Source organism: Empidonax traillii, unplaced genomic scaffold, assembly GCF_003031625.1.
Source record: "Empidonax traillii isolate 1590-97213 ecotype Southwest subspecies unplaced genomic scaffold, ASM303162v1 scaffold27:size3997909, whole genome shotgun sequence".
Taxonomy (NCBI): domain Eukaryota; kingdom Metazoa; phylum Chordata; class Aves; order Passeriformes; family Tyrannidae; genus Empidonax; species Empidonax traillii.
Window position 1 is genome coordinate 2973744 of NW_020955220.1, and position 22709 is coordinate 2996452.

The 22709-nt window shown below is 39.8% G+C and overlaps 1 protein-coding gene across 1 annotated transcript in view; it reads left to right on the forward strand.

Moving 5' to 3' along the window:
• Positions 1-7957: 7957 nt before the first annotated feature.
• Positions 7958-22709, forward strand: part of BTAF1 (B-TFIID TATA-box binding protein associated factor 1) — a 43971-nt gene continuing 29219 nt past the window's right edge. Inside the window, exons 1-4 of the mRNA XM_027909049.1 lie at positions 7958-8282; positions 16638-16761; positions 17764-17878; positions 20707-20853. Coding sequence (XP_027764850.1) covers positions 8269-8282; positions 16638-16761; positions 17764-17878; positions 20707-20853 — 400 coding nt within the window. The 5' untranslated portion in view covers positions 7958-8268. The remainder of the gene's footprint in view (positions 8283-16637; positions 16762-17763; positions 17879-20706; positions 20854-22709) is intronic.

Genomic DNA, 22709 nt, shown 5'->3' on the forward strand with positions numbered 1-22709 from the left:
GCAAACCTAGAAGTAGCTGTTGTATCATAGAGCAATAAAAAGCCAGACTTCAGTGGACAGTGTTGGTTTCCCACTGCCCTGAGTATGAAATTTTGAAGAAAAACACAAGAATACAGGAAATTCAGATTTAGCACAAAATTATTTTAAGGAGTCGTAACATGTATAACTATTGAACTCTTCTGAACTCTCAGAAAACTTCTTTTTCTGTTGCTGTCCTGAAGTCATATTTTCATTGGAGGCCAGACTTTTACCAGATGCTGAAGCCTTAGGGCCGTCTTGCCCTGTGGTATGATCATCCTGAGTTTGGGAATGTTCTGGTAGTTCCTGGAAAACAAAAAATTCAGACGAGCTCTATGCAGGAGGCTGAATCCCAAGAATGGCTTGGGAAAAAGAGAGGTTGGCTTCAGCAGAAAACCAGAACACCAAAGATATGACTGAATTTATATGTAGAGATCTGCACTGTATGTACAGCTAATTTAGTTTTCCATGTGGAGAATAAACAGCTATCTAAAAAAGGGCTAGAAAAGGTTTGCATGTGACTCTTTTTTTCTCTCAGTGGGGCAAAGGTAAATGGCCTACAAGGAACCACAAGTACATTTAGGATCCTTCCCTGTTTATTTGCCTCAAAAGTAACTGCTAGCAAGCTGCAAGGTTGTTTTTTTTTTCTCATGTGCAGAAATGATCAGTGATGTGTTAACGCTTCAAATTTGAGATGCACGACTACAACCAGTGTGCCAGGACCAGCGGTTCAATGACCTGAGCAGTAGCTTCTGAAGATCAGTTCTGATCATAAGACATCTTATGTGAAGCATTGAGAAATGCAGATACCCAAAAATCATTTGTAGTTTACAGTCTGCTCTGGAAAGAATATCCCCCATCTGGAATGAATGTATCCCCCATCTGGAATTTAGCAAGGGGATATGAATCCCTGGCCACAGTGAAGAACAGTTTATTTGAACTGTGCAAACAGACAGCGATAGCTTCCATGCTGTTATCAACCACTAGACCTTGTTTCCTCTCCAGGCGGACTCTTACGTGCTCGAGTTGCCAGCAGACCGTGCTTTGCTAGTTCCAGTGGACAGCAGTTATCAAACCTGCAGATCCCTTTCTTCTTCCTATGGGGAGCCAGAAAAAAAGAGATGACAACAAGGTGAGGAGGCAACTTGTTTCTTTGTTCTCCTGAGATGAGAAAATAATGCAAGGAGAACAGGAAAAAATATTTTAAAAAGGAAAAATGAAGAAGGGAAAATGAAAATTAAACTGTCAGGGAGAGGGTTATCAGTGTGAGGGAAGAAACGTGCAAAAGATGCATGTGTAAAAAACTGTTGAAAGATTACTGAGCATAAAAAGAGGGCACATGCTGAAAGAGTTCCTGGCAACTTCTTATCTGGGTCTTCTAAGCTGTGCCTGTGGCTCTGTGTGAGCACCATGCTGATGTAAATAACAGTTATCGAAAAAATACAGGAGCACTCAGACCTCTAATCCTTCACTAAAGTCATGTGGGAGCTTAAAACTAATTAAGGCTTCTCTCTAAGCTTTAAATCTAGTCTATGTGTAGTATAATATCCTGAAGACATTCCCTGTAGAATCCGATGAGAGTTTCAGGCAAGCAAGTAAGAAACTACTCCACAAACTTGTTTCACACATTGAAAACAAGCTCAGTTTTTACTGGGTCTCAGGAACCCCATAATTTGAGGAATCCAAGAATAAAATCCAATTTGTTTATTACAGGTACATACCTGTCCTATCTCACACTTTCGGGACAGCATCAAAACACACTCATGTTGCTATTACTGTACCCATCGCACAAAACTTACAGTGTAGTTAAAGGGTTACAAACAAATCTCAAGTAACTGCCTATATAAGTACAACAAGCAAGCCCATACAGAGTCATACTGAAAGCAGGAGACATTTCATTCCTTTATGAGAAACACTCAGGACTGAATGTTCCACAAAGGAAGATGAAAGAGCCCCCAAGACAGATAAACTTGGTAAATTTGACAGAGGTGAGGATGTTCCCCATGTAGTTCCAAAGGACCTCTTCTACTGTAAACAGAGAGGGTTTTGCTTGCAGAGTTGTACTACCAAATGAAAGTCTTTACAGCAAAATTAAACCTTAAAGAGAAGATAAGAGATTACAAGGTGTTATTAATACCTGTTAATCACTTCTCTGTCCATCTTTAAGATGCCCCAAGTAAATAGAAGAAAGTATAAACTTTGGTATATCTGAATGCTAGAGCTGATTGATTCTTGTCTGCACAACCAAAATGAAAAATAGGACCAACACATCATGTTGTAGCTATTTTATATCAATTCTGGTATACAGTGAATGGTAAATGCAGATTTTCACATTACATGTCAAAAAATAGGCCTAAAGCATATTCTGAGAAACAGTGTTTGCAAATTAAAATAAAATAAAAACATTAATTGTTTTCTATTATTTAAATACAGTAGTTATAGTAAAATAAAGAGAGAGCAAAGAGTATGGCCACCAGACTTGTTTTTAAATCTAATTTAAACTCATTAACCGCAGCAGAACTTGTGATGATGGCCACAGATTAGCTTTCTTTTCTATCTTTGAAAAGCAACAGCTTTTGGAAAGAGCTGGACTAGATGTGAAACCTCTGGCCTTGTTTATTCAGCATTATAGTGTGTTTCTGAATCTTTATGTCCCTGATGACAGAGGTGCTTTTCTATTTATGCTCTTTGTATTCAGTTTGTGCACGCTGGAATTATATGCACTTTTTTTTTTTTTTTTTTTAACTGCACAGGCTAATGTCCCTCTTGCATTAGCTCATGAAAAAAAAAAAAAAAAGGGGGGGACAATTAGACTACTGAAATTAAATAAACAAAAAAACCCCTTGAGGCCACACCAGCTTAGGTAATAGAAACACTTAATTTCTTTCTCTCATGTTATTTTCATATTGTATTTTTTTCAAGGGCATATGTAGAAAGACCTGCAGATTTATAGGGAGAGTTTGACCTCATTATTTCCATTTTTCTTTATTTCTAACTGTGGCTCATTTTTGCCTGTTACCTTAATCCAAAAAAGCCCACTGAGATACTTGACAGGAGCTTTTCTCTCCTTCAGTCTTCTTTCTGGATATGAAATACTAAATTCATTTTTACCTATGTATGTATATCTGTGTACAAATGTATGTATATGTGCATTATAAACATATATATAAATTTTTGTACATAAATGGAGATCTGTGCTCTCCTAAATGTTAGTGACAGAGCAGGTATAAATATGAAATTGTCCATGTGAGTTACGATTGTTAATCTCTGAATACTTCAGAGTTTATAAAATGGATTTAGTGCGTGTACATTTACTTTAGTTACTTTCTTGACATAGAAAGTGGTGTAGTTTCTAATAACACCATGCAGAGGGGAGTCGAAAGAGGGAGGACTTAGGTGTAAACATAAAAGTTTGTTTGGAAAAAAAGAACAACTCTATAAAGTGGATAGATAATACCATTTCCTAAAAAATATGCCACAGGAACAATAAACTACCCAAACTACAAAATATTTATTTAAATTAGGAGCCTAGATAACAGCTAGACAAAACTAAGAAACTTTCAGTTTTAACACACAGAGAGTACTCAAAGAGTATCAGTGATTTAAGTCCTCATCTGCTGTAAGATAGGGTGGAAAGTAAAGCTGAGTTAAAAAATGAGAAGTTCAGGATCATGGAACAAAACGCTGAAGAAATTACAGACCATGGCTAACAAAAACAAGGTGGTTGTACAACCTCGTCCAACAAGGTTGATCAGTTGTCCAGAATATCTGTTTAAAATGGAAATGGGCAAGAAGCAACACTTCTGAACAAGTCCATGCCATCTCGTGAGATAAAATCCCTGGGAACAGAAAATCACAAAAGGGAATCACAAGGGTTTTTTACTCTCTATTTATCACATCAGGGGCCTCTCATTCAGGAAAATTGTCCCAAATTTACAATGTTAAATATGATCTGAGGTAATGAAATCTAATGAGATAATTACACAGTCCTGGTGACATTTGGAACCTTTTAGATGTTGGTGATTTTCACTAAGTGATGGTTATTACAATCCTGTTTAATGTTGAGAAATGGGAGCCCATCAAATTTTTTTCGAAAACATTGCTGATTCGTGTTGTGAGTGGCAGTGCCTTCGCCCTGATTTGGCTCTCAGAATTCAGCATTTCATTGATATCTCTGAGGTGTTTTCGGACTACAAGAGCTGCCAGTCAGCATCGAGCCTCCAGTTACCATCACTTATTGTGAAGAACTCAAAAGGAAGGCCATATACAAGTTGCCATTTTTTAACAGGCTTTCAAGAAGGTTACGCAGTGAGTAAAAATAAGACCATTAAAATCTGAGAGTTGGCATGGAAACTAGTGAAGCTTAGATGATAAGAGAATAAGTACACCTTTAAATAAAAATTAAGCTGAATAGCACAAAAAGTATTAATTAGCAAGAAACAAGAGATTATTGAAGAAAAAAATAAATCCTTCAGAAATCAGAAATCTGATTTTAGTAACACCAGTAAAAAGTGGCCTAACCTACAGAGATAAAATCTCAAATAAAACCAAGAAAGATTACGTAACACTTGAAGAAGAAACAGTTAAATATATAAAAATACATAAGAATTTTGAAATATGTTAGAAATAATCTCCAAGAAAACTGGTTAGTTTGCAGATCTTGGAACAGAAAGCACCATTAAGAAACAGGTGTTGCAAAGAACCTGCACAATTGACTTGCATAAGATCATAATACATAAGTGTCTCTCAGAGAAGTTTTTCCCCCAGATTATCAAAATAATGATAGTGATTAAGACACAGCAGAGAAGATGTCTGAACAAACCGCTAAGCAGGGACAAGTGTCTAAGACTACCTTCTCTTCTGACAAGACTTCTAAGGGAATTCAGAAATCAAATAAGATAGCCACTAAAATGTGTGCAAACTATTATGAAAATAATCTTTACCAGACTAGAAGGCATCAAATGTTATACCTACCACTACAGAGAGGCTGCTGGGATCCTAAGCAATACAAATCTACAAACCTTCAGAACACAAAAAACTAACTGGAAAAATAAAAATAGAAGACTAGAACATGTAGAAGATTATGTTATGTCAGGCCTAATCACAAGGGATTCCACCTGAAGAACTGTGCCTCTGTCATCTGCTATTTGCACAGCTGTAGCACTTGGTGACTGCACCATTTCTTTCCCTGGGCTCTGGCAGGAGACAGAGCACATACAAAAGCTGTAGTCACTATGAATCTGCAGACTAAGCAACAAGAGTTCACAGGTGAGCACCGCTGGCAGGAGGAGGAAAACAAAAACGTTTGAGATGAATGCACGAAGTACTGAACATAACACACCAACTGAAATTATTGAGTTTTATGTGATATAGGAACAGGTTTGAGAGAGTACACTGGCACAGAACAGACCTGCAGGGGGGATTCTTTTAACAGAAGAAGAAATAGGAAGAAAATACATGGCTACCCCTTGAAAAATGGGTGAAAAAACAAATAGGCAAAAAGAACTGATATGACTTACAGAGCAGGTGAACAGATGTATATACAAAGAAGAATTGGTTTTCATAGTGTGTAGGAAAAGGACTGAGCAGAAGATACAGGTGAATAGTTAAGTAACAACTTTACATAAATGTCACATCAAAATATGAAAATATGTGGTGTGAAACTTGAATGAATTGTGTTTCAGTCCAGAATGACTACTAGTATGTAAATAACAGATCATTCTTTCTGTCCTTTGCAGATTGTTTTGCTCGAACTGCAGTTTATCATAATTTCTGCAAGTACTCAGTGCCTAAGACCCACCACCAATATTTTCCCTGCACTTATTTTTATCAGGTAGGACAACCTCTATGGAGTTGTTCAAAACAAATTTTATTGCATGTTTGATGTGCCCTCTGCCTTAACTGCTTTTAAAGCAATGCACAAAATATTTTTAAGGAACCTAAGAGGAAATAGGGTGTTAAAACTGGAAATAATACCTGAGGATCCTTTCAGTAATGCCCACAGCAGGATAGAATTACTGCTTATACCTGGCTAAACAAACACGGAAATATTGTCAGGGATGTTTGCTATACATCCATGTCAAAAGCACTGAACATGCAAGAAAAATATCTCCACCCTCAGCCTGCTCCTTGCTGCTCCCTACCCCAATTCCCTGTCATTCCTCCCCATCACACAGCAGGCACCCCATCCTGTGAAAACCTGTGCACACCTGGGACAGGAGTAGGCACGTGCCTCAGGTCATGGCCAGGGACCCAGGCAGAGACACCTGCAACACATGAAGGCACAGGATGGCAGAGAGGAAGGTGTGTGTGGTTTTTGGAGTACTTTGGTGAGAGGCTCTTGGCCTCCAGCTAAGCCCAGTGTACTCTTCATGTGTATTCTGCTACAGGAGGCACATTGAGCTGTCTAAAGGTAGTGACTGCATTGGAGCCATGACGGGGAAAAGGCGTTATCTGGGTCATTGGGTCTAGCACTGAGACAAAAACTATGTCTACTGCTGAGAAATGAGTGTGTGGTTTGCTCTGACCACGCTCTGTGCTGCAGAGGCCTCGGGTTGACTCACATTGCCAGTGTTGGGGCCACTGTAATGCCAGCTCATAGTCATCACAGAGCTCCCACCCAACGACAGGAGAGGGGATAGGCAGGAAAGTCACCTCGGGCAAACTTTATGGAGGACTGAAGCATGGGGTGGACCTAAATGGGTAAGAACAGATTGAAGTGACACTGTATCACTGTCTTGTTTATAGAACTGTAAGAAGACAGTGAACACACAGACGGCATTAGTATGTCTGCTTGGAATTCTGTGTTAGTGGGCAAGGAATGAGCCAACCCATACGTGAAGAGTTAACTACCCCGGTGAAAGGCAGATCATCCAGAAAGGCCGGGGTAGCAGAAATCCTGATAGAAAGGTTGGGCATGAAACACACACCTCAATGGGCTTCAGAGGAAAACTTTTATCACAGAGCATTATGGAAATTCACATGTTTATTCAAGTTTATGCCATCACTTACAGGAAAGAAAAACCTACTATTGTGTTTCCAGCTTATCATATGAAAGGTTACATACGTCAGCTAACTTTATGTCCCCGTCTGGGACCATTAATTCAACTGATTAATCGAAGGCTAATTTCTTAAACTGGATCTGATGGAAGCTGATAGCATGCACTTGGAAGGCCTGGTTCTCCCCGGCTCTCAGGGGCGCTGCCGGGCGCGATCCCGGGGATCCCTCAGCACCGCCTGGAGGCCGCGGGACTGGGAGGACAGGCAGCTGTCCCGGCAGGGACACGGCAGGAAGCGGAAAAGAACGCGGCCGCTCGCGGAGCCGCCGTAGCTGGGCCAGGCCATGGGCCCCTTCCCTGCCCGAGGTGGCTGATGCTCCTTAATAAACCCTTATGTATTACAACCCGCGTATGTTCGCCAGCCCCTCAGGGTGGGGGCTCCGGGGCACCGAGTCCGCCGGCTCAGGAGCGGCGCGGGGCACGCCGGGAGTTGTAGTTCTCGCGGGTCAAGCGTTCGCGCCGCAGCACCGGGCATGGCCGAGGGGCGGCGGACCTCGGCAATGGGGAGGGTGCTCCGCGAACTGGCCGAGCACTCGGCCGCCCTCCCCTGCAGTGCTGGCGGGGCAGAAGTGCCACCACCCGGTGCACCGAGGAGAAACGCTCATAGCTCCGCGTTCTGGTGCCTTTGTTCTGCACTCTAAGTGGAGGGCTGGGGCACTCTCCTTTGAGGCCCCCCCGCCCCCCGCCGCGCAGGTGGCACGCCCCGGCGGCGGCGAGTGCCCCCCCCAGCCGGCCCGGCGGCTCCATGGCCGGTGCTGCTCAATGCGGGCGCTGCGCGCCCGCCCTCCTCGCCCTTAGAAGCGCCCCCGCCATTGGCTGCAACCGGGCGCCCTTGCCAATCAGGAAGCGGCTCTCATGGAGGAAGGGAATAAATACAAGATGGCTGCTCATATAAAACCAGGCATTGGGCTTCGCCCTGGCGATGGGGGAATCGAGGCTTTAACCGGCGCTCCGAGGGTCCCGCGCCGCTCCCGCCCACGCCGCCGCCACCCCGCCGGGGGGAGCGACACTCCAACCGCCGCCGGCCACTGCCGCGCTCAGCCGCTGCCCGCGGATCGCCGGCGGGGCCGAGGCCGGGTGCGGCGCCTCGGAGGCCCGAGCGAGGCCCTGCGCCCTCCGCCCCGGCAGCGCCCCGGCCTTCGTGCCCGCCGTCCCGCCGCCCTCCGCCAGCCAGGCCCGGCCTCAGGCGGCCATGGCCGTCTCCAGGTCGGTGGGAGTTGAGAGGGATGGGGGGAGGAGGCCCGGCGGCGGCGGCCCGGAGCTCCCGGCGTCGGTGCGGCCTGGCGCCGGTAGTGCGGGGGGAGAAGGGGGCCCTGCTTTCCACCCCCTTTCGCCCCGGGAGCCCGCGGAGGCCTCGCCGGTGCCGCCCCGCTGGGCTCGGGGGTTGGCTGCGTGCTGCGGCGCCTGGGTTTGCTGCCTGGCCTGGGATGACTCCGAAGCCCCCCTCCCTTCCCCGGGCCGCAGGGGCTCTGCCTGGGGCGTCCCGGGTTTCCTTCTGCATTCGACACCTTCGTTTTCTTGGCCAGTCCTTCCGAGGGTGGTTAAACTGCTAGGGAATAGGCGATTACGATATTGAGTGTCAAAAACTGGCAAGAAACCATTTTTGCCTTTCAGAGCCCTTAGTTGCAAAGTAACTAAAATAAAATAAGACTTTCATGGAGAAAAGTGATTAGTGTGTTCTGGCTCTGTCTCAAGATGTTGAGCCAGTATCTGCTTACACACATGTGCTCTGGGGTGTGCCAGCGTTTAAAGCATTCACAGATACAGAGGTATGTCTTAACAGAGCTGTTTAAAAAAAAAAAACGCTGAGCGCAAATTCTTGCCTTTTTTTTTTTTTTTCCTCTTGTATGTGTGTATGTGAAATGGGCGCATTAAGCTTCCTAACAGGATAGTTGAAAGGAAACCATAAATCCAAATTAAGCTTGTGATAGATAAGCTCCAAGTCACGTGTTGGTAGTATCTCTGTACTTCCAAAGTGCTATCACAAAAGTAAATTCTGTTTCTGAAGCTGCTTGTGAATAAGTTTACAATTCTGTGTGGACATTTATAATAGAAATCCATTGTTCATCAAAACTTGTGGCAGCAATACACCTTTTAAGACTTAGAGTGGCAGGTGTTTTATTTTGAGCATTACAGTTTCTACAAAGTATCACTTTGTTTTAGTCTACTCTTATTTTTAATCAACTTGTTACATACTTGTTGGTTGGGTTTTTTTTTCTTCCTTCCCCCCAAATCTGTCCATGACAATGTGGAAGTAGTAAGGACTGCTATTATGAGACTACTGTTAAAGTCATGTTAAAGTCATCATGTAAAATAGAGTAGTATTTCAATTGCATTAGGTCTGATCATTTGCTAATGTCCGTGTGATATGGGGGTTAACTGGAATTATCAAGTGGAGCTTTTCAGAGCCTTTTTGCTGAGGCGATATCTGTTGGAAAGGCTGGTTTCTGTTTCAGTTACCAAAAGGTTGCTTTAGTGGAAGACAGCAGTGCTCTGTGCAAAGATGTAGTTAACATCTGTTCAGGAACTCAAAGGAAAATTCTGATTTAGATTTGGCTCAGTGTTGAGCACTAAAGAAGTTGGTGTGTTAAGAAGAGTGTGATATTATTTCAGAGTACAGTTTTGAAGTCCAAATATTACACAAGTTGAACATAAAGTATAGAATTTCAGTAAAGGTGCTATAATACTGGTGAGTTGGTATAGAATTGTTTCATTTTCACAGAAATACACATTTTGGAGTGCTGTAACACCTTGATAATTCCTAGTGAACACCACTGTTTCTATTATTGTAAGAAGTGATAATGTGTAGATCTGTCTTTGTGCATGATTTTAGTAGATACAGCAAAACCCATCTGTGTCCCTTTGAAGTTACACAGCAACTCCTGATAAATGGACCTTTCTGCACCAGGACCATGGGAACACTGGTACAGTGTCAGTGCTGCTTTTGTAACTAAGAGAAATTGTCTTCACCTTTTACTTCAGAACACTGAACTTCAGAGGTCCTTTCCTTTGAGATGACATTAATTGTGCACTTAAGTGTATATAGCAATGTAACTATATTTCTGTAAAGGGTGTAGGTGGTCCAGCTTTCTGCCAGTTCCATTTACTTGTAGAGATCTGCACTTTTGCTCTAGGCAGTTACTTTTTTTTGATGGACCAACATAATACTTCATTGTTGATGACTAACTGTGCAAGTTTGGAGAGTGAGGAAGAAGCTGATTCAATTTTATTAGGAGTAGATCTATTTTGGAGCCATATTTTAAAAATAAGGTTTTTTTGGAGATGGGGGTCAGGGTAGTTTTACATTGACAAAACAGTAAATTATCAAGTGGGTGTTTTCCCTGGAAAGTTTATTTTCTGCTCTTAGACCAATTGAAAACTTTTCTCAAAATCCACGTCTGTTCAAGGAGGTCTAAACAAACCTAGGGAATGCTTTGAAATGGCTCAAATTTAGATTGAGAATATATTGTGTAATTGGTTGTAACCTGTTGAGAGGAAGGTCTCATATTTAATTCTGCATTGTGTGTATACATGCTTGTTTGATCAGATCCTGCTGTTACAGAAGATCTGCTTCTATTTAAAATAGACCCAAAAGCAGAACAGAAGATAGTTCATGCCACAAGATGTTGCAGAATAGCTGCATTGTATATGTTTATCTGTTTGGTAATTTTATGCCGAAAAGACTAATAAACGGCATCCTTCAGGAGTAGGGATAGATGGGTAGGAAGGTTGATGTTCCTTCTGTGAATGTGCAAACTAATTTGGTAGGCCTTAGCTTCTGTTTCCAATCTTAAAATTATAGATGAACTAGTATTAATGTTTGCGTAGCTAATAAAAAAATCTTGATAGTGGAACAGAGAAGGAAAAAAGGAAGTGAAAAGTTTTGCTTCAGCTTCATTCCTACAAAATGCATGGTCCAAATGAACAACTGTAGTGGCTCACTAGTGATCTTTTTAAGCTACTTGAAAAAGTAATACTGCCAAGAAAACGACAGCTCTCACAGATTACTCAGAATGATTTGGTCTGTGTGAATTTAATACTGTTTTCTAGAGAGTTCAGTGTTTTCATTTGCATGAATTTGTGTATAAATGGTAATATGTAGATTAGGAGCCTAATTTTAAATAACTAATGATGTCAGAAGGCTGTGAGACTAAAGCTCCAGGAACTAAGCACGCTTCATGTATTGCTCTCAGCTTTTGAATTGTAGGGCTGTGACTTCACAAGAACAAATGGCTGCGCTGGCTGCCATCATTACTTATGTAACATTTCAAATTAAATTCTGCTTCAAAAGTATCTTTTATGTGCCCTGTGTATCTTTTAGAAATTCTTTTTAGGTGTTATCACAAGCTTTCTCTATAACTGATTCAGTTTTTACTTCTTTGGAAGGGATTACTTCAGGCTGCTCTTGCATGAAAAGCAGGAGTTAAACTGAGCATGTATTCAGTGCTACTTCAGTGCCTGTGCCTAAAGCATCAGATAGATAGGTGCTGTATAACCAGTGTGATTACAGGAGTTCAGAATCAAAGAGGGGGAAAATAGTGTAACTTTTCTGTTGTTGATAGAGATTAACTTGAAGACCAGAACAGTCGACTGCCTTCGACTGTGTTGCTGTTTGTGGGAGGGAGTGCTGACAGTCATGGGAAGGGGGGAAGCAGAAGTAGCATGTGCAGTGCTGCCCAGATGAGATAGAGACTGAAGTTTCTCAGATACTGTTTTTTAACAGACTGAAGTGGAAGTTGAAAGTCAGGATTGCACATTGCCAACCTGCGCCAGCAGATGGAACTTTAATTCTCACCAAGGAACTTATCAATACACTTCTATTAGTGTATCTGGACATCTGTTTCAATTTCCTATTCTTTCTCATAGTGTTTGTAATGTAATTGGCCATGTGTGTTGGGGTGCATTGTTAGTAGTAGATATGTATGTAGTAGTTTACGAGTAAAACTGGTACAGCCTAATGCTGTAAATCATATATGGAATATACAATCCATATGGAATTAATTATACTAATTTTAGCATTTGGTTGGCTTCCATATGCAATTTATAATACTGTGACCCTGTGTGGTCATGGAGCTCTTGTTTTATTCTGGGTGTTCCTTCAGCTGCTGTGTGGGAAACAAGGTTTCTGCATTGTCCTCAGTCCCACCTTCATGGCTGTAATTTACCTGTGGGAAGTAAAATCATAATCTGTCCTCTATGTGTATCATTGCACTTCTGGTTTTTGTTCTGAATTCTGTTTAGTGTTTTTTCTCTTGCTGGCTGATTGTATATTTGAAAGTTGATTATCAGTAGTTCATGTGTGCTTTAGTAGGGACCTGAGTGTTTAGAGCTGTGATGCTGACCAAGCTGGGATTTGATGAAATGACTGTCAGGTCAACAAGAAAAACTCAGGCATCTCCATTAGAACCAAGGTTGAATTTCACAGTGAATGTCAACCCTGGACAAGTCTAAATTTTAATTTAGGGATGTTTTCTATTTTTGTCATAAGAAATAGTGCCTGTGAGGAAGCTTCTGGGTGTTGAAATACAGTTTCAACAACGAACTCCTCGGAGTATTCCCTTGCCTTCTGCTGGGTGCTAGCAGTTTTTCGAAGAGCTCTAGGCAGAGCTTGACAATAGCATGTTCCAGGGACGATGCCACTGAAGATTTTTTGTACAGTCACACAATTTTAATGGGTTGGAGGATACACTAGGGTAGTTATGCAGTGTTCTGTACCAGTTGACCTTTACTACCAGAGATTGCTCTCTGCACAGTTACACATGCTGGTGCACACAGAAGTGAAATCCAAACAGATCACTTCACTGGCAGCAGTGATCAGTTTGCTGTCCTTTTTAAGCCTCAGCTCACTGAAAGCAACACATTAGCATTTTTGTCATCTGGAGTCCTGTGGGGAACCCAGTCCAGTCAGAATACTCACACTGGACCAGCTGGGAATCTTTATACAATTCAGCTGCACACATCTTCTTTTGCCACCATTTTGAAGACAATTGTTCATAACTGTAGCTTGACCTGGTCATTGATTATCCAGCTACTAGCTTTTTAATGCCTCTGTAGCTGAAGGGCTCTCAAGTCCATATCATCCAGTTTCCACAGGAGTGATATAACATTCACTGTAAATAGTATGACAGCTGTCCCTTCAGGTGGAGATCAGCCCTCTGTTTGGGGTGGTACTTTCTGCAGCAAAGAACTGCAGATTAGCTTGAAGAACAGAACAGGTCACTTGTTGCGGCACTTGCCGACCGTTCCTGGGTATGGGTCATGTCTAACTTGGTTTAGTGCTGAACATGTGAAACTGGTGACTACAAGATGGAATCACCATGGTACCTGGAGATAATTTGTAAGTGAAGTGTCTCAAATGCTACTGGATGCCTGTTCTTAAGCACCGGCATTGATGTCTTTGTGTCAGAAACATTTCCAATGAAATATCAGTGTAACAGCTCATAGGGTGTTCCTTAGAAGAAAAATACTTAATTTGAGTGTAATGCTGATCGTAAGAACTTTAATTGCTGATTCCATTTGTGTCTTGCTGATACACTTCAGCAGGGACTAGAAAATGTCGAATTTCTGAAGTGAGAGGTAGAATTTATTTGCTTTTTCGAATAAGGTAGTGCTTGTTAATGAGCTCATGAGGTGTGAGTTTGCATCGAGGTTGCGTACAGTTGCTGTCCTTTAGGTGAGATGTAGTTGATGAGGGATTAGAAGATGACAGAAGGATTATCTAAACTATTGCTTATGAGTTAAAAGTGAAAGACACTGTATTTTTAGGTTCTGATCACAACAGTTAAAGTCCAGGAAAAGTAGTTGTATATGTTTAATTTTAGCATTTGTTGGTGTTTAGTTTTTTTGTAATAATTCATATATTTTTCTGTTTAATCTTTTTTCTTCCCCAAAGTACTCTCTGTATTTGTTTTTTGCTTCTGTCTTCCATTGGCTTAGAACAACTTTTCTGACAGCTGCATTGAAATATTTCATAAAGTAATTAAAAATGTTATCTGCATGGTAGAGCATCTCACTCTCACTGCACTGCTTCATGCTTCTGTGTTACACTTGTGAATGATGTGAGCCACATGGTGCCTGTTTACAGCACTGTCTGTAATGAGAGGCAGGAACCAGAACCACATGCCACTAGAGAACTTAGTTCTTTTTGGCTTTAATAACTAGTTTAGAGAGACTGGAATGAAAGCCTTGTCAGAACTTATAAAACTTCTTTCTATACTGCAGATACTCAGAAGTAATTTGTTTAGGATTTTTAAGGGTTTTTTTTTTTTTCATTCTTAATAAAACTCGGAAGCTTTAATTAAAAAACAAAACAAAACAAAACAAAAAAAACCCACCAAAAACTAGTACTGCTGATCAGTGGCAACTTTCACAGTGCTCCCTTTCCAACTCAAGCAGAATTCAGGTTCTGCCATACTCTGCTGCAGCAACACCGACACTTATTTTGGAGCTATTAAGGTTTTTAAAGTATTAACAGTTTGGGAATTCTACATCAGGGTAGTCTGGGGGAGAGAAAGAAAAAATGATTAGCGTGACCAGGAGTACTTTTGTTGTTAGCTATTTTTGCTAATTCTCCTTCCACTAATATTCCTGGGTTGAATTGCTGAAGCCTTCCTGTTTGTGAATATGTAGATGCGTGTGTGTGTGTCAGACAACCGAAAGGGGAGTTTTTGTGTTTAATTTGCATTTGTAAGTTAAGCATATTACAATTTAAAAATCACAAATTACAAACCAAGCATACTACAGGTTAAAAAAAAAAAAAAACCAAACCAACAAACTGTATTTTGTAGGTAACACAGCTTCAAAAAGTTGTGGGGTTTAGGAGTGAAGATGTAGTGTTGTAACTAGGTTTGGAATTCGAGTTTTTGAGGGTAGGCCAACTTAGTGGTTTCCTCCTGTTTTGACACATGAAGAATTCTTGCTGAGGAAGTGGTCAAAGTTGCACATTCTGCTTGACTTTGAGATGAAAAAAGACAATTTGATAGTTAAAGGAGTGGGTGGTGCTAAATGGCAAACTTGAGTATGGAACACTGAAGTTTCAGGGAGAGAGAAAGAATGAAAGAGGTAAGAACAAGCAAGTTAGAGTAAGCAGTGGTGCTTCTGAAAGCTACCATATTTTGTACTGAATAATACTGACTGCTGCCATTACTGTCAGAAGTACTAAAGAAAAAATATGGGTAAATAATTAGATACCAGTATGTTTCTCATGACTAGTCTACTGTCAGCAATTTGGAAGAGTGTAAAGCTCTTTCCTCCTTGACTGTCTAATCACATAAAACTGCTGGGTTAGATATATTTGAGGTTTAATTTTTGTGACTTTGAAACAATTTACTAACTAGTAAATCATAGCAGTTGAAACTATTAATCTCAAGAAACTGAAATGAGCTCACCTATTCTAGTAGCAGGAAGATAATTATTTCTAAGCTGGCAAATATCAGAAGTGTGTCTAAAAAATTAAAATTATTTGAAATGCTTTTGAGTTAGATTTTTTTTTTTAATCTAATGAATATTTAACCTAATACCTCTGATTGTGAGAGTATGAAGAAGAGTTGTTTGGGATACCAGACTAAACTGATCTAGGTGAGCTTCATTGCTGTGTGAAGTCCAATTTCATATTGTTGCAGTGTTTGGAGGAGTATTTCTATGATTAAGGCTGGAAGGAGCAATTCTGATTGCACTCTGTGGACAGATTCTAGATTCATACTCAGTAATAACTTGTTATTGCCCAGTGGATAAACTCAGCACTCCTCAGACCTCTGACTGACCCAGTGGTTGTAGAGGAAATAATGAACATTTGTAACTTCAGTCATAGATTTGAATATCTAGGTAGTTTTTTACATGATAACTATGTCAAAACAGAGACTTTTATTTCTCATTCAGTAACTCTAAACAAGAAATAAGTGAACTATTCTAAAAACAGATGATTGAGGTCTTTCACTAAATACAGAGTTACTGTGGAAACAGATCTGCTGGTTAAATCCCTGTATTTCATGGGAAGGACAGAAGCATCAGATTATTCCAAAGCTGTAAATACAGTGAGAGGTTGTGTTTATATATTTGAGATAATTAGGGAGAAAATATGTAAAAAAATAAAATTTGTTATTGTGGAAAAGCAGAGTTTGATATTATAGATCACAAATTATGATGTAAAAAAAATTATATGCATGGTAGGAGCAGTTGAACCCTCTGCATTTTTTATCAAACAAAATTTGCAGTTGATCACTGCAACATAACAGCATTTATGTTTTGAGATTGACAATATTTTGTCACAGAATGAAGACAGGAACAATTAATTTTTTTTCTTATAATTGCAGATTTTTTTCAACTAACATTTCTGATAATTTCTTTAATTTTTTTTTTGCTTACCAAATTAGATGTGCTTTTAGAACAACTATACTTATTATTAGAAAGTAGTACATTATTCACCCTGCCAACTGACAGTCTTCAGGCAAACTTCACTTCTGTTGAGTTATATAAACTGAAAAATATGGGGGAATATTAATAGAAATGGGCAACTGAACTATGAATAGTGTAACATTTTCAGTTTTTGTCAATCATATTTAGGCTCGATCGTCTCTTTATTTTACTGGACACCGGTACAACACCAGTAACAAGAAAAGCAGCTGCACAGCAACTTGGGGAAGTAGTGAAACTGCATCCTCATGAACTGAATAATCTCTTATCTAAAGTAAGCATCTTTTTTGTTTTTCCCCAGTATTTAATGGTGAGAATAAAACTAGTTTAAAGGGGTGGGGGCTCTGTGGGAAGAAGAAAAAGCATGGTAGTCTTATGTTCTCCAAAAGTAGGAGACTGAAGAAAACTAGGGGTCTGCTTCTGTAAAACCTGCTGTTTTATCAGCTTTTGAAATGATTACAAAGTGAGGTTTCACTTTGCATTCTGTAATGATATTCAATGTTTGCTGTAAGTTCAGATTTTCCTCTACAAAGAAAGCTCTTGTGCCTTACAAAGATTTCTGCTCTTGCCTTTACAGATTATTACTTGTGTGATAAAGCATCAAAAATAGAGGAGGCTGCATGTCTTTAAAAGGGCTGGAAAGGGGAAAGAGATTTCCATTAGTTTGAGACTTCAATCTGGCCAAGTCTAGTAAAATCACCAAAAATAGTCTGTATCTGACAGCTGGATAAGGCTCAGTGACCTCAGTTCTGTTCTTATTGAACAGGTGCTCTCACCGCAGTTGATGGTATCAGAGTGACCAAGTAACTGTGAATATCAAACTACTTTCAGGGAAAGAAATAGTTTTTCCAGATTTGTGACATAGTGATAAATTAGTTTAGAAGAGTGTATATTGCTTCAAGTGACCCATGTTGCCTCTCTTCTTGGGTTAAATGACTTGAAAGTTTTAAGGTCTGTTAATCTCTTTTGAACATTTCCTTTTAGAAAACAATGAAACAAATTAAACCCAAAAAATATATCGAGTTCGCTAGACTAAATGTATCTTAAATTCTTAATGTCTGGCTCTGGCAGGAGTTCTGCCAGGCAATGAGCAATATAGAGAAGGCTGCTGGCATTTCTTGGTTTGTTTTCCTGTCCTTTGTTTTTGTTGTTTTGACTTTTGTCTTAATCGATAGCATTAAAAGTAAGTGTGTTTTAATAGATCATAACAACTGATGGATTTTATGGAAGTACATTTTAAGCAAATATTTATTTACCTATTAATCTCTCCTTAAAGGTGTTAGTGTATTTAAGAAGTACGAACTGGGATACTCGTATTGCAGCTGGCCAGGCTGTTGAAGCAATAGTGAAAAATGTACCTGAGTGGAATCCAACTCCAAGATCAAAACAAGGTGCTCCTTAAATTAATTATGTATAACTCGTTGTTTATCTTATGCAAACTGACTGTGATATGAGATTTTCTAAGGCAAATGTATCAGTCTGGTTTTTTATGAGCATAGACTTTTTTATATGCATATAAGTGGGACTGTTAGTAAACCTCTTTGGCTCTAGATGTTCACATTCGGTTGTGCCTGACCTTTGTTTCTTTGAAGATTCCTGTGCTGGTGCTCTATACCCTCATAAAGCTTTTATTTATAAAAGGAATAACTAGTAAAACGGTGAATTGTTTAACCAATCAACTTTGTCATGATATTTTGCAGGAACTCTTTTCTTCACTGTACCCTTGCTCAAAGCACCTTTCTCAGGGAGGTGAAATGACAGCTTGCTCAATCTTGTTCTCTTTGTACTCGCTTTGCATCTGAAATTGTCGTGTCAGGGATGTTAGTTTCTTTTATTGTCGAGTTTTGGACTTACTGTCGGTGATTTTGTCTAAACTTATTGGTACTGTCTGTGTTCATAGCCTTGTGGCACAGGTTCCAGAAATTCTAACACTAACTGTTTAAATTAAAGACAGACACACACATACCCCCAAAGCAACAACAACAAAACTCTTACCTGTTTTGAGGTGATCTTATATTTGTTTCATTTAGTGCCTCCTGATTCTACTGCTATAGATTTTGACAAGCAGGTTCTGCATTTGCCTTAATCCACTGTCTTCATGATTTTTGTAAAGCATCATATTTGCTCTCCTCCAACAACTTCTCTTCATATTGAAGAGTTGTGGTCTCTTCAGTCTTTCCTCACAAGACATCTGCTTTGTCCTTTAAGTATCTTCATTTATCTTTGTCTGTGGTGTTTCTTACTTGTGTTCCTTGAGATGCACAGAACTGCACACAGTCTGCCTACATCTCTAGAATACTGATATTTACACATAGTGACAAAATCATGTGCTTTGTCTTGTCTTCAGTGTCCTTCCGGGTGATGCCCAATACTTAGTTGGCTGTTCTGACTTTGCCTCCTCAATGAACTGGTGAATACAGAAAACTGTCCAAAGTGCCCACAAAATTTGTATTGAATGTTAACTGCCAATTCCGAATTCAGTGTTGTGGAGGCATGGTTTAGGTTATTCATTTTGCACCTTATCTAGTTCTTTGCCCATTAGTCTGTTTTGCGGTGTCTTCCTTGGATTTCCTAGTGCTGTTGTGACTTTGGGCTACCCAAGAGCTTATTGTCATCTTTGTGCTTGGAGAAGATTGTGTAGTGAAATCTTTCCCATGGCTGAAGAGTGATAGAATTGGTTTCAAAACTGATCCCCAAAGGACTCCAAAACTAACTTACATCTTTATCCCCTTTTTGGTTTGTAAAAGGATGTTTTCCCCAGTTCTGTGCTAACTTGGTTCCTTTGATTTATTTTTTTTCTCCGTGAAACCTTGCCAAACCGACTGTCCACTGGATGTCCTCTATCCACTTGCTGGAACTGTTTAAGGACACCGATAATCAAGTTAATGAAAGGTGTTTGAATTTTTTCAGGAGCCATTCTGATTCTTTCCCTAAGTAAAACATATTTTTCCATATACTTAACAATTTAGTTATAGAAATGTAGAATAGTTTGGACTGGAAAGGATCTTAAAGATCGTCTAGTTCCACTCCCTGTACCACAGACAGGGACTTTACCATCAACCAAAGATAGAAGTTGATTTCACTTGTCTAGTTTGAAGAATTACTTCCAGCATGTGTTTTGTACGTGGATAGTGGGCAACCTGTAAGTCTGAGGGTACAGCACCTCTTTCAAATGTGTTGTCCAATTCTTGCATATCTGCCTATCAGATGATTGATGAAACTGAAGAGGTAATAACGTGTGTTTAAAAAAAAGGTACCATTTAACGGGGCTGACGGGCCATGCAGGCATTTGTTTCTTTTATTTCAGTTAAACTGTTTGTAGTAGTCAAACACATGTTTCACAGTGTCTAGTTGCATTTAGGTTCTTCAGCTTGCAATAATCACTTCTCTTTTTGTATATGTGTAATGAAACGTAAGTGATGTTTATTTTGTGTGCTGTTTTGTGCACTTTGACTCCTTCTGGTATAGATGAACAAACTTTCATAAATTAAATGAAATGCAGCAAACTAGGTGCTGTATTTCTTGTAGGCAACAACTGTATTTGTACTCCCAGTTGTAATTCAGGATGTGAGTGGGCTGGTTTAAGTGGGAATAGCCAAATCTATTTGGATACTAAGCTACATGTGACTAAGAGCCACAAAACACGCTAATGGTTGCGTGTTGAGGGGAGGGAATATTTTGAAAGTGAATTCATAACCAGGAAATAAGAACTCCTTGTGAGGAACAAATGTGTTCTGTATCAGTGTCAAACTGCACTGTACCTGAGGTTGGATTTGAGAAGAGCTCATGGTTGACTTTTTCCCATACGTGTTAGGACTACTCTCCAGCTTCCCTACCAGGGATGCTTGGTTGTCAGGGATATGCTATAGCGTTGGTGAGGTACTTGATACAACTATGTGAGTCATATGCAGTTCAAACTGCAAGTTGACTGTATGTGTACAGAGGAGGCCTAGTCTTATGTCAATGTCAAAGATTTTAAAAAGGTAAATTTATCAAGGGGAAAACTTTTAAATTTTTTTCTACTCAATTAAGCACATTAAGTGACCTAAGACAAAGTCTGTCTCTGTGAAAAGGGAGCCTTTGCACTTCACGAATCAAAATGCTATGTATGTCTGATTCTTTTGGAGGAGAATTATTTCTTGCTCTTGTTTAATCTTTTGCCAGAATTTTGAACAAAAATTTCATCATATTGTCCTTAATGTTTTTATTTTCTACCTAGAACCAGGCTCAGAAAGTCCTATGGAAGATTCCCCTTCAACAGATCGGTTGCGTTTTGACAGATTTGATATCTGTCGGTTGTTAAAACATGGTGCATCTCTTCTTGGATCTGCTGGGGCAGAATTTGAAGTCCAAGATGATAATTCAGGTATATCTTTATCCTTTACTTGCAGACAAGAGAACTTACTAATTTGCAAAAGTTTGTTGTGGCAGTTTTATGAGTCTAACCATCCATGGATTCTCAAAATGCTAGGAAATAACAAAAGAAAATATTGCCCAACATAAGTGGTTTGCATTACCTTTCTCAAGTTAAACTTTTTGTGTGTGGGGGGGGTGGTGGTGTGTATTGTTTACTTGTTTTTTCCCTTAACAGAATTATAGTGTGTACAGGGGGAGGAGAGTGGAAACCTGAAAGAGAGCAGAAAAAGCAGTACTAAGGCTCCTGTATGGTTTCTGTAGACTTTATTGAGAGGGCCAGGAATTATCACCACTTGTTCTTCATTTAAACAGTGTTCCCAAATAGAGAAGTAGAGTGCAGCTTATTTAAAAAAGCCTGAAGGTTTCAAGTATAGAAAGATTGCACAAAAAATACTGTGACAAGACTGTTGAAGTTGGAAGGTCAGATACTAGTGCCTGTGTGATGTCTTCTGTTATGAGTGACTTGTCTAATTTTTGTGGAACTTTTTAGTTGAGACTTGGTTTATATCAGTGTAATGACACTGAATTATTTTAATCTGAGCTACTTCTTTGCTATTACTGTACTTCCCTACTCTAATGCCAGTCCAGTGATGCTCTAGATAAGGTTCTGACTGCATAGCCCTGATTCCCTTGTTCCCTGTGGATGAAGGGTTCTGTGCAGTGTACACTGAAGATCAGTAGCTCAGCAAGGAGCAGAACCTGTGGCTGCTGAAACTTGAGCAGTGTCCTGTCTCTTAAGCCTGGCTACTGATTTATTACTTGCCATCTTTTATGCTAGATTAATAAGGTGTTGTACAAGGTTCATCTCTCCTAATGAAACCCAACGCTTTAGTCCACAGAAATCTGATATTTATCCTGGTGTCATATGATTACACATAAATAACTTTAGGAATGAAAATAAATAAAAATATAATATCAAAAAATATGAAAATGAAACAAACTTTAGTTGCTGCTTTTTTTAACTCGTGAGAAATGCTTTCTCTTCTTTGTTTTGTAGCAGCTTTCCTTTTCAAGTAAGACGATATGAATGGATGTAAAGTAACTTAAATAATCTTTAGAATTAGCAGTCTGGCAATTTTTCCTAAGCTGATTTGTGAAAAGAAAAAATATTTTGTAGAGAATGGAAACTGTTTGTATTTGCATTTGCCTGTCAGCTAAATGCAATGTAACAAACTTATTGGTATAGATATAATTAACTATTAATTACTGCTCAACCTGGTGTATACCCCACAATTGTGCCAATAGTGGTTATCTACTTGCAAGTTTATGTGCTAATATTTGATCAAAAAACCCCACAAACCAGTCTCCCGACTGGTTCCTGTACTGTGCACGTAACGAGTGAAGTCTGACAGCCCTACAAGCTACAAGTGTCGGCTTAGCTGGAGGGTTTATTCTACGCAAGTGCTAAAATCTTTTATTTTTTTTTTTTTTAGTGTAGATAGATACAGGTTCTCCCGAAGTCTAGGTGTTTGGCAACTGGTGTTGAAGCTTCACAACATTCTTGAGGTAGCTTCCAAAATGAACCTTGCTTAACACAGAAGCAGATTGGAGCGAAAGCGTGATTTTCATTGGGTGCTGGAGCCTGTTTACAATCTTATCCTCAATCTACATTGCCATCAGAAATTAGGTTGGGCAGAAGGAAAGGAGACACCTGTATCTAGTGCATTTTACAAGGAAGAATATTTCTGCAGAAAGTGGGTTCAGATTCAGCCCAGCTCAATACAGGATATTGGGTTAAATATCATTTGAGGGGTTTTATAGGTGGTTATTTCTTAGGTCTGTGTTTGCCAATAGAAGATAAAAGTT